This window comes from Panthera onca, chromosome D2, assembly GCF_046562875.1.
Source record: "Panthera onca isolate mPanOnc1 chromosome D2, mPanOnc1 haplotype 2, whole genome shotgun sequence".
Taxonomy (NCBI): Eukaryota; Metazoa; Chordata; class Mammalia; order Carnivora; family Felidae; genus Panthera; species Panthera onca.
The window spans coordinates 25,750,118-25,763,102 of NC_138349.1; the positions used below are offsets into that span (position 1 = coordinate 25,750,118).

Consider the following 12,985-nt stretch of genomic DNA (forward strand, 5'->3'; position numbering starts at 1 on the left):
ACACAGAATCGGAAACAGGCTCCAGGCTCTGAGCCATCAGCCCAGAGCCTGACGCGGGGCTCGAACTCTCGGACCGTGAGATCGTGACCTGGCTGAAGTCGGACGCTTAACCGACTGCGCCACCCAGGCGCCCCTCCCCCATTTGTGTTCTGTCTGTCTGTCTGTCTCTCTCTCTCAAAAATAAACATTAAAAAAAAAGTCACAGGATCAAAGAATACAGGTTTTTGGATTGAAAGAACTAACCAAGAGGCCAGCAAGATGAAAGGGGGAAAAGAACCTATATCAAAGTACATCACCATAAACAGAATAAAAAGAGAATCTTAAAAACGATGAAAAGAAAAAGATCGCAAAGAATCACTAAACAAAATGGTATGGGACTTTTAACATCAGCGCTTGAAGATAAACGGGAATGAATGGAAAAAGTCCTTAAAATTCTAAAAAACCCTTATTTTTGAACTAGAATCCTATAACCAAACTATACATCAAGTATGGCATTATAATAAAGATATATTCAAACATCCAACATTTTAAAAAATGTACCTTTTGTGGATCCTTTCTCAGAAGACTTACTGATGATTGTATACAACCAAATCAAGGAGGAAACTCCAATAGGAAAAATAAAACATTTAAGACACTCTTGAAGTAGTTTGAGCTCCCAAGACTTCTAGGGAGAAAATTTATAACCTATTATTGAGAGATACTGAAGAAGACCTAGAGAGAAAACATATGCACAGATAGGAAGCCTCAATATCATAGAGATGTTCATTTTTTCAAAATTGATTTCAAAATCATCCCTCAAAAAAAAAAAAAAAAAAACCCACAGTAGAATTTTGTGGAACTTAAGCTAAGTCTACAATATCCATACAAGCACCAAGAGCCAAGAATATACTAGATACTGTTGATGAAGAACATGGGGAAGCTGTACTCTAGCATAAATCTATTTTAATGCTTTCCTACTTAAGATGGTGAGATATTGGTATGGGAACAGAAACACATCAATGGAGACAATCAAGATCATAGAGACAGATACATTATATAATAGACAGGACCCTGTAGAGCAGTAAGAAGATAGTTTACCCCCAATAATGGGTTGTGGGATAACTAGGTATTCAGATGAGGAAAAAAATGAAATTGGACCCCTACCTCAAACCATTTACAAAAACCTATTCTAGGTGGGTTGTATACCTAACTGTCAAAGGCAAAACTACAAACCTTTTAGAAGATAATACAAGTGGTTATCTTCATGATCTCAGGTTAGGAAATAATTTCTTAAACATAATACAAAAAGTATTAACTGAAAAGAAAAAAATTGACAAATTACACCACACTAAAATCAAGAACTTCCTGTTCATAAAAAGATACCATAAAGAAACTGAAAAGACAAGCCAGAGAATAAGAATGTATCTGCCATAACCATAACCAGCAAATGGTTAAAATCCAGAATATACTACAAATAAACAATAAAAGGATATCCGATAGGAACATGAAAAAACTTGAACACAAAAGAAGAAATCCAAATTACCAATAAACCTATGAAAAGAATTACTTATTAATAGTCAGTGAAAGATGAATTAAAACAATGAAAAACATAACATTGGATTGTCAAAAATTAAAAATTCTGACAACACCAACTGTAGGCAAAAATACAAAGAAAGAAACTTCTTATACGTTCCTAGTGGGAACGTAAATTGATATAGTTTGGTATCACTAGTGAAATTAAAGATATGCTACTCTATAACCCAATTCTACTTCTATTTCTGAGAATGGAAATAAACTACAGGTCTAAGCGATAAACATGAACAGCACATATGTATTTCACTATTTTTTTAAAAAGGCACTTGCCCATCAGAGCCATAAAAAGAATCACTCATCCAGCACACGGTCAGGAATTCAGCTTCCATTTAATACGTAACTTTATGTCATTTTTTTTTTCTGTTAAAAGCAACAAAAATCCAAACATAAAAAATTGTGATATTATATAACTTTGTTTATATGTCAATACCACATTAAAAAGCAAAAATGTTTAAAATAGTGACGATTTTTCAGACAAGAAAGTAACTGCTACAGAGTTATATAGTGCTGAACTGAATGGAAGGAATACAACTATACGATAGAAAAAAATGTTTCAAATAAACTATATACACAAAATGATTACCTATTTACCATTTAATCTTGGTGACAGTTACTAATTTTTACAAGCAAATGATAGTTTGAATCAATTTTTGAAAGTTTTCTACCGCATACTACTGTACGTATGATATAAAGCTTTGATAGCTTATTCCTCCACACAGAGGAAATATATAGATTTAGAATTTCTAGAGATCTTGGAAAACAAAAGTTTTTAGGAAAAAGTTGCACAACAGGCCAGGTAAGTTTAAATTTTAAATTTTCTTTTAAAATAAAATCTCAGAGCTCATTCCTCAGAAGCATAGAATTGTGAAATGAAAAAGCAAAATGCAAAGAACTCACGTTCTTCCAATGTCACACTAAAATAGTCATCAAGCCCACAAATATTACCTTTGACACAATTTTACAGTGTTCAACTATATAGAGTAAGTTGCTTATTTTTCAGAAAATTTTCAATTGATGTTTCATTATAGGAAGATGTGTTGCATTTTGCAGAAAGTGTCATTAAAGAATTAAATCACTGAGCATTATGAGTATGTCCCCACAATCTGTCTGTGCCCTGGGAAAACAAGAAAATGGTTTAGTATCTTCATAGGCCTCTTTTCCTGTCCCAAACCGTATCTTGCTTCTGAGTCCTAAACATAATAGTAATTCCTACCACTTGCTGAGCCCTTCCCATATGCCTTACATTTAGTCCTTTAATTCTCAACAGACTGAGGAGCAAGTCTTATGAGAAAAGTGAGACATGGAACGGTTGAGTAACTTGTCCAAGGTCACAGGCTGCTACTGACAGAGCCCAGATACAGCCCAACTCCACAGCCAGGGTCTTAATACTACACTGTTTCTATTTGATAAAACATTTATACCATGAATACTGTTCATAATCACCTACCACCTTCTAACTACTGCATTCCAGGTGCCTTGAGGATTTATTTTTGCCTTAGGTAACTGCATACTCACAGTAATGTTAACGAAGTGAAGGAAGCTAAACAAACATCTAGGGATACCCATGATTCTCCAGCTAAGAAAAGGAAGGTGCAAGACCACAAAGCTGGTTTGTGGCAGCCAGCACTGCAACCCAATTCCTGACTCCCAAGAGTGATCTTCCCACAGCACTAAAAGCTCTTACACTGTACTCTAAGTAACTTACACTGTGCTGTAAGCTCTTGCTGCAGCCCGTATTCTACCCTCCACACAAACCCGGACGTTTATTTCGCCAAGTTTCCCAGAGTATGATAGCTTCCACAGAAGTCACATGCAGGTAACATACATTCTTTCAATTCAACAAATTAATACAGAGAGATGCACTATGAGCTACGGCAACAGATGAACCCAACTGTATATCACCATCTTGGGCCTGTTCTTATCATTAACTATAATATGTAACAAATGCTACAGCAGCCATGTGACAATGTGTTTTGAAAGCACAGAGAGAGGAGTGGCTATTTCAGCCTGGGTGGAAAATGGGAAGGATTGGGAGCTGTGAGATGCGTTTGAGGCAGGGCAAAGGCAAAAGTATGATGGTGCTCACAAAGGAGAAAAATACTATCATTTCTACCAGTGGACATTAAAGTGAGAAACAGCAGTAAACACAGGGCCAGAATTTGGAGTTCAAATCTAGACTGACTGGGGTGACTTAGAAACATTTCTGAGTTTCAGTGTCCGCATCTGTGAAATGTAGATACATACCACTGACCTGCCTACCTCACAGGCCTTTGGCGGGGGCCGAATTATGAGAAAGTGCCTTGAAAACTACAAAGTCCTGTGTAAACGTCAGTTATTTATGGCTTCACTTCTAGGCAACCCTGTGGGTCCTTCCTCCTGAACTGTGTCTCAGAAAAACCTCACCCTTCAGGATGAAAATATTCCAGTGACATCATTCATATACTGCTTATGAAATAACAGTTAACATCAATGCCTTCACGTTGAAACATCAAAACTCTTTCTGCTGAAATAAATATATATATAATAAATATATTTTTATTATATATATAAATATTTATATATAATTTATATATAAATTTATTATATAAAAAATATATATATATATAAATATATATATTAAAAGATGGGTGTGTACGTATTTTTTAAATTTTTTAAGCGCTGGTAGTGACTTCTACTCCACGCTTGCTGTAATTATGTTTAGAAACCAGTACCAGATGCAGGTTTCCTTCTGGAAAATTCAGAAATTCCATTCCATTTTATAGCATGTTGTCAAGCAACCAACTGAAGACTAGCCTGCAAGGAGCACTTTGCTCTCATCTCAGAAGATGGGTTACGTACTAGCGACAGATAAAACCAGATACAAGCCCTGGATCCTAAAGAGGGAACTGCTTCGGCACAAGCATACCTAAACGAACGCAAACAGCTCGTAAGCAAACATAAATCCACTGAAAAGCACACTGAGCGTCTGATTTTAAAATACTTGAGGGCTATCAGCAGACCCCTCCTTGAAATTAAAGAACACCTCACTTCCTTTAAAGTTTGACAGAGTAGCCTCTGCAACCCGGCCTCCCTTTAGCAATCTCTCTTTGAGCTACATGCAGGCCCCATTTTGTTCAACCTTACGCTCCACTGTCTTAGCTGCTCCTTGGATGATAAACCCAAATAAAGTTCTAACGCACCTTGACGAAGGCAAAAAGAAGGGGCAAGAGGCAGGAAAGGGACAAGGGGAGCGAGAACTCCTCGTGCCACTCCGCACCGGTGGCTGTTTTGTCTTAAAAGTAAGTGCAACTTCCCGTTTTCTCCCTCTTACCTTGTACACTTTCCCAAAGGCTCCGTCGCCCAGTTCTCCTATAATTTCCCAAAACTCCTCGGGGTTCAGGTCCCTCTTCACATGTTCGTACTGCTTCTTCTTCTTCTCGCTCCCCAACTTGAAGATCTTACGGAAATTGAAGAAGGACATTTTTCCTCCCGGCAGAGTTCCTCGCACTTAAGCACGAAAAGCAACAATAAAAAGCAAAGTTTCTCCTCCCTCCTCGCCGCGCGAGCCCGGCGGGCGGCGCCGGGCGCGGGCTTTCCCGGCTCCCGCCGCTCCGGCCGGGCCGTGCCCGGGGAGGGCGGGGCGCGCTACTCGGGCTCCGGCCCACGGGCAGGAGGGGGTGGGGGCGGGGGGTGCTGCGCGGGCGGCCCCTCTGCCGAGCCCGGCCCGCGGGCCGCGCGGGTAGGCGCCGCGCGCCCGGCCGGCCCTCAGGGGGCGGCACCTGCCCGGACGCTCGCCCCGACCCGACCCGGTCCGAGAGGTCCGGACGTCCGCGGCCGCCGCGGCTTAGGCCCGTGTCACGGCGAGTCTCCCGGGGCGGCGGCCACTCCGGGCGAGGGACGCGGCCGGCGGCCCCTGAAGCGGGCAGTCGACAGGCCGAGCTCTCTCGCCTCCGGACGCGAGCCCAAGGTCTCCTCCACAGCCGTCTGCTCCCGCGGCGCGAGGCCCGCGCGTCCCTTCGGTTCTGAGGCGCCGCCGCCGCCTGGCTCCCTCCCCAGCCCACACAGCCTCGGCCTGGAGCGCGCGTAGACGCCGACGCCGCAGCGCGCCCGCGCTCCCGCCGCGCGCCCCGCTCACTGCGCGCTCGCGCGGGGGCGTCCCCTCTGGCCCCGCGCACGCGCGTTGAGCTCAGTGTGCTGGCGGCCGGCAGGGGCTAGCTGGCGCCGGGAGTGGGGTGTGTTGCGGGAGCCCGTGCTCGTCACTCCTTGACGGTTGCTCTAGGTTTGCCCCGGCAAGCCCCCAAATCCTTGTCAGCCCACCGCTCTGGTGGAGTTCCCCGGTGGGCACGACCCTTTTGGTTGTGCTAGCGGATGTTGCCCCCATTCTGGATCTGGAAAATTTGTAGAGTGAAAGCCGAGCTGCCGCTTGGGGCCGGAAAGTGGATCTTTTCTCTCTCTAACGGGTCCCAAAGTACTGTGAGAGGGCACTATGTGTTGTGGTTGGGAACTCTGAAGCCAGAGCTTACCAGCTCTGTGACCTTGGGGAGGTAACCTCTCGGAGCCTTAGTTTCTTCATGGTGAGATGCAGACCCTAATAGTCTCTACCTGGAGGACTTGTGGCGAGGAATAAATGAGGCAGTAGATGTAGGCCCTTGGCATGCTGCATGAACAGGCAAGGGCTCACTTTTAGTTCTTGCTGTTGGTACAAGTGTACAGGTAAGAGAGGCATAGATATGTAAAAATTGCTTAAACCCGCTTCTCAAGTTATGACCACGGACACTCCCTTCTGGCCACTTCCACAGTCGTAACCACCCTGGTGCCACCCTTCGTGACTCCATCTGAGCTAAGAACTTCACTTCCTGACCTGGTTCCGGCCCCCTTGGACAACAGTAGTGACAGACTGCCTAGTGTGGCGATGTGGGCGTTAGCTGGAATCCGCCCTTGATGACCTACCTTCCCCTCCTCCTGCAGAAGAGAGCTGTTTCGGGACAGTGATTTGTTGCTCGTTTTGGTATCCAAGAACCTAGCAACATTCCTGGCGCATAATGAGAAGGCAGATCCCTTGAAGGAAGGAAGGAAGGTTATCTGGAGGAAAGTTGTGTTACTATCTATAAAATAATCACATACCCCTCCCTAACCGTTTGGGCCTCTAGCCCCAAAATGGCATACCAAAACCCCTCTTCCAGTAAGAAGGTTATGATGATTTTTTTTCTCAAGATCCCCTTGTTTTTCTAATAGTTGTATGGAGGTATAATTGGTATACAATAAGTTGTACATATTTTTAAATCAACAGTTTTATGTGTTTTGACAAATGTATACACCTGTGAAAATACCATAACCCATTCATTTATGTAGGTGGAACTAGATGTAAAGGTAACATACTCATTATGGAAAATGAAGAAATGCACAAAGAATAAAAAGTACTATAATTCCACCATCCAGAGACAACCATTGGTTAGATTTTACATAGAGTATTTCTAAACAGGATTTTTTTGGCTGTGCATTAACTTCTTTTTTTACAGGGATAAAATTATACTGCATATAAAGGTTTACATCCTGTACTTTTCATATTCCAGTATGATTAGTAATTATTTTCTTCCATCGTGAGATATTTAGATTACAACTTTTCTCTGTTTTAGATAAAACACTGAAAAATACCTTTGTTTACAAATCCTTTTCCACATGTTTGATTATTTCCGTGGAATAAATTACCAGAAGTAGAGTTGGGTCAAAGGATATAAATCTGTTTCCTTTTCTTTTCTTTTCTTTTTTTTTTTTTTTTTTTTTTGACTCTTTTCAAAATAGAAAAACCTTACTGTTTTCTCAAATTAAGTGACAGTATATCCTTATTGCAAATTAATTCAAATAATACAAAAATAATAAACAAGGAAGCTGTCATTCTCTCCTCTTGCTTTCCCCCTTCCCAGCTTTACCCCCACCCTATACACTGTGAAATGTTAAGCCTATGAGCATGAGGAAACATTTGGGGGAGATAACAAAAAAAATTCTAAAGCTGGATTATGGTGATGATTGCACAACTGAAAATATACATTTACTGAAAATCACTGGATTGTACACTTACAATGGGAAATTTTATGGTATATAAATTAAACCACAGTAAAGCTGCTTTTTAGAAGTTAGACCCATAAAGATATATAACCATATTTTTTCTATGCATATACTTTTTAAATATAAAAATGGTATCCAATATGGACCATGGACATATTTCTATGACAGCACAAATAGATCTAATCCTTTTTAGTGGGTGCATAGAGTCCCAGTGTACAGCTCTACCATAGTTTATTAAGCATTTCTTTATTGGTAGGCATTTAGGTAGTTTCTAATTTTTTGTCATCATAAACAAAACTACAGTGACCATGCATATACAAGCATCTTTGTATTTTTCTGATTACATTTCCTTATGACGAAATTCAAGTAGAATTGCTGAGTCAAAGACTATATTAATATTAAAATTTTTGTTTACTAAATTGGCCTCTAGAAAGGTTGTGCCAATGTGTACTCCTGCCAACAATGTATGAGAGTGCCAATTTCACCACACCTTCAATAGCACCAAGGTATTGTCCCATATTAAAAGTATAATAATTTGATAGCCCAACATAACCTCTAATTTACAATTATCTGATTACTAGTGGTGTAACACCTTTCCATATGTATATTAGCCACTTTTATTTCTTACTCATCATATCAATGAATAATATCAAATGATATTATTAGCATCGTATCAATGAAGTGATGAAGCCTCACGTATTTTGATCAGATGATCATGGGGTTAATTATAGCTTATGCATTTTTTACATGAGGTTATAGCCACAGAAATTATTTAATAATACCAGAGGAGATGTCATTTTGACAGATTCACATTTTCCCAGTAATGACCATGATATCTAGATGTCTGTGTTATTCACAAATTGTAATATGGGTTCCTTGAGTTTTTCAACCATTAAAAGTGAAGTTTAACCAGTGGCCATGTATGTATTCACTTAGTACATTCATTCATTCATTTTGGACTCCACTCACCTTAAAAATAATTTAAGACAGGGGTACCTGGGTGGCTCAGTTGGTTAAGCAACTGACTCTTGATTTCAGCTCGGGTCATCATCTCAGGGTCTTCAGATCAAGCCCCAAGTCAGGCTCTGCACTGAGCATGGAGCCTGTTTAAGATTCTCTCTCCCTCTTCCTCTTTGGCTACCCAGCTTGATATCTCTCTCTCTTGTACTAAAAAAAAAAAAAAAAAAAAAAGTTGGTGAGGGGATAATTGTCCTCACAATTTATGAGATAACTAACCTTCACTGAAAACAATAAGGATATCATTAAAAATTGAATATGTATTGAGTGCTTCCTACATGCCAGGCATATTAACACAGTGGTTTATATGCATCATCTCATTTAAACCTCACATCAACCCTACAAGGTGGGCGCTGTAGTAACCCTGATGTAAAAGCAAGGAAAGCTGAGACAGTTAAATAGCATGGTCATGGCCTCAGAGATAAAAATGGCAGATTTGAACTTAAATCCAGACCTTGGTAAACCAAACTCCTTAGCATTTAGCAACTCCCCTGTCTCCTTAGCCTTACTGAGCTATCTCACGGGATTGTTGCCACTGAGATTTCTTTCTCCTGCCCTTCTTAACTTGAAATCATACTCCACTCATTGTCTCCACTTTGTTAGCTCTGAAACGTGTATGTATGTGAGTGTGTATATGTGTATATGTGTATATGTCTAATGTTTATATGTGAATATATATGTGTGTGTGTGTATTTGTGTATGATCATATGTGTATATATTGTGTGAATGTGTGTGTATATGTATGTGAATATGTGTGTATATGGGTATGTGTGGGTATGTTTATATGTGAAAATGTGTATATGTGGGATGTATATGAGGATATGTATATGTTTCTTTCTCCAGACTAGGGCAATTTGAGGACAGGGACTGGTTCTTGCCCATCCTTACATCCCCTGATCAAACCTGATGCCTTCCAATTCCATAATTTTTGTTGAATAATGAATGAAACCGAAAAAACTTTATACCTACTGAAAATAAATCACATGTCAATTTCTTTCCCCTTCCTTATTTCTAATTTAGGCAGTAAATTTACTAGTACATTCTTTAAATGCTACTGTGTAGGTTACATGCAAATAGCAAATTCCTTTGGTGTACAAGTACTCTGTGGCATAAATACATTTTTCTCTCCTTGTGGAGTTCTATTTTCAGGAAGCATTTTTTCAGGTATTTTTAAGAAAGTAACCTGCAATTATAGCAATTATTCTCCTAAAATAGGATTGTGTGTCATTCAGAAATTCCAAATCCGATTTTTGGTTATTTTTTTCCTATTTTAAAAGTAAACAAATAACCTGATTTAAGCTGTTTTTGTCTCAAAAGGGGACTCTAAAAATATCTTCCTTTCTACCTCATCTCCCTTTTTGCGTCATACAGAATCGTTACACTCCCACTCCCACCCTCTCTTCATTCCTAGCTACTTCTGCTGAAATGAATCATAAGCATTTGGCAGTGTAATGATAAGTCTTAATATGTTCAAATCCTGAGAAAATAAAAAATGAAAACTGTACAGATAGACACTAACATCTTTTGAACTTTAAGGACTTGGATGGTCAATATTGAATTTATTTCACTTAGACATTAACTAGCTACAGCACCAGGCAATGAACCCCCTGTGATTGATAAAAGCCTTTGTGCTATTCTATTGCTTCATACTGTTATGTATTATATTTCTTCTGTCTTTGTTTCATAAGACATATGCTGGATGTGACACTTCTGAGCACTGGCTCAAAATTATTTGTCCTGTCATTAACTGACTCCATGGGCAAGTCACTCCTCAATACTTTGTGGCTTATGCACGAGTTTCAGTTTTAACAGAGGTGGCTTCAGGGAAATGAAACCATTCAGAATCACCAAGAAAATAGGATAACTGCTCAGATTGTAGTAATTTGCCTCTTTAAAATGATCTTATGATCTCTAAGAGCCCTTGTAACTATAAAATTCTGTTTTCATTGTGCCCCTAACTTTAGTTGTGTTATATATTAGTAATTGTGTCCATTTTTAGGATATAATTGTGACTGAAGAGTAAATAAATGCAGCTGGAATTTTAAAAAGAAGGGCATGTCTATCAAAAAATCACTGAGAATCCTGTTTGCACTGCAAATTATTCTTGAAATAACCCTTAAGAAATTTACCAAGTGAGAAAGGAAAGCACACTATATGCATTGTGAGGGGAGGGAGGGATATTTTCAGAGTAAAGTCAATGCCTGTCTTCCAGAAGAAATGTTCAGGTTTTTGCTCTTAAGAAATAACGTCCCAACTCCTTACCACTGTCTCCTACTCTTCCTCATTTCCTCTTCTAATCTTCCAGAACCTGGCACCTCACCCAGGTCTTTAATGAAAACTTTGTTACTACGCATTCCTGTTTCACAAAGCTGTCACAGCAATTACAAACCGCAATTTGTGGCTTATTGCAGTATATTATTAACACAATCATGAGACACTGCCATTTGTCTGGAAAACAAAATCTTTTCTATTTCTGTGGCTCGTTTTGCATGTTGCTACAGGAGGAAATTAACCAATATAGACTCCTATTAGAAGTATATTTATTCTCAAGTTTTTATCCATGTGAACTTCATAAAACAGCCATTTCTAACAAAAACAGACCAATTATTTGTGATTAAGTGTTCAGCTGAATACAAAATATGTATTCCAAAGTTGACTCTTCAAATAACTATTTAGAATTGCCACCTTTTATCCATTCCCTCCCTCAACAAACAGTGTCAATTTTCTGCTATATGCCAGGCAGTATCCTAGCGACTGGGGAATCAGAATCAAAACAGATTAAAAAAAAAAAAAAAAAAAAAAAAAAACTAACAAAAATCTGTACCTCTTGGAATTTATATTGTAGATGGGTAATAATAAGAGATATTATCTTCTAGTCCAGTGCTCAACCAGGGGTGATTTTATCTGTCCCCCCAGAAATTTGGCAATTTCTGAGGGCAGTTTTGCTTGTCACAACTGGGGAGAAGGGGTGCTGCTGACATCTGGTGAGTAGAGGCCAGCAATGCTGCTAAACATCCTACATAGGCAGTATGGGACAGCCCTCCACCCCACCCCCAATAAAAAACTATCCAGCTGAGATTGAGAAACCTGGGACTAATCTTTAATGTTAGAAGTCAGAATGTTGGATACCCTTAAGAGAGTAGTAGCTGGAAGAGGGCCTAAGGTGGGGGAGGCTTCTGGATGCTGATTACATGAGTGGATTTATTATGCAAAAATCCACTAAACTCTGTTCTTATGATTTGTGTGTTTTTCTATAGGTATAATTTAACATGTATAGCCACTACATTCTTTGAAACTCTTTCCAACAAGAGTGAGTGGTCTATGTCCCCTGCCCTGTAACCTTATATCTGTGACTGCTTAACCAATGTAATATAGCAGGGTCTGTGCCAGCTTCCAGATCCAGACCTTAGGAAATTGACAGTTTCTACTTCCTGTCACTTGGGATGCTTACTCTTGGGTACCAACCACCACGCTCCTCAGAAGCCCAAACAATCCATGGAGAGGCCCCTGTGGAGATACCCCCAGGCCCTCAAAACTGATTGACCTTCAACCTGACAGCCAGCATCAACTTGCCAGCAATGTGAGTAAACCATCCTGAACTTGGTCTTCCAGCCTCTACTCAAACTACCTCAGCTGACATCAAGTGGAGAAAACTAAGCCTCCCCCACTGAGCCTTGCCCAAATTGCAGACTCATGAACTAAATAAGTAATGGCTGTTAATTTAAGCCATTAAGTTTTAGGGAAGTTTGTTAAGCAACAATCTGTAACTGGAACAATGTTAAGTAAATCAAAATTTTACTTTAGAAAGGAGAACTATAGCCATATAGCTTTGGGAAATTCTTGGTTAAATACAGTTTTAAAGTCTTTCTTACTGTAGGGGCACCTAGGTGGCTCAGTCGGTTGAGCATCTGACTCTTGATTTCCTTCAGGTTATGATCCCAGAGTCGTGGGATCAAGCCCCATGCTTGGGATTCTCTCTCCCTCTGCCCCACCCTTGCATGTGTGTATGCCTAAACTGTCTCTCTCAAATAAATAAAGTCTGTCTTACTGTAGAACTTTTAATGGGCTAATGTGTTTTGTGTTTCTGTACAAGAGTAGCCAGTGTTTCTCAAACATTTTTAACCCCAGAATCTATATTTTCAGGCATCATCTTGCAGGATTGGTGCTCAATGGATCAGACTTTAAGAAAACTACGCTAACGTAATTTTAAGAAAATTATGCTACGTAATTCAGAGTTAATATCAGCATAGGTTTAACTGGAAAATTCATCTGTAATGCAGTTAATTCTGATAATCAGGTGAAATAATCTTAAATTTGCCTAATGAAAAATTATCTAATTATTTGAAAAGTT

General features: G+C 39.8%; 1 protein-coding gene across 2 annotated transcripts in view; it reads right to left on the bottom strand.

The window, feature by feature from the left end:
* Positions 1-5,675, bottom strand: part of SLK (STE20 like kinase) — a 57,228-nt gene extending 51,553 nt beyond the window's left edge. For both annotated transcript variants that reach the window (XM_060641577.3, XM_060641576.3), the window contains exon 1: positions 4,883-5,675. In XM_060641577.3, the coding sequence (XP_060497560.1) occupies positions 4,883-5,032 (150 nt within the window). In that variant the 5' untranslated portion in view covers positions 5,033-5,675. The remainder of the gene's footprint in view (positions 1-4,882) is intronic.
* Between the last annotated feature and the right edge of the window lie 7,310 nt (positions 5,676-12,985).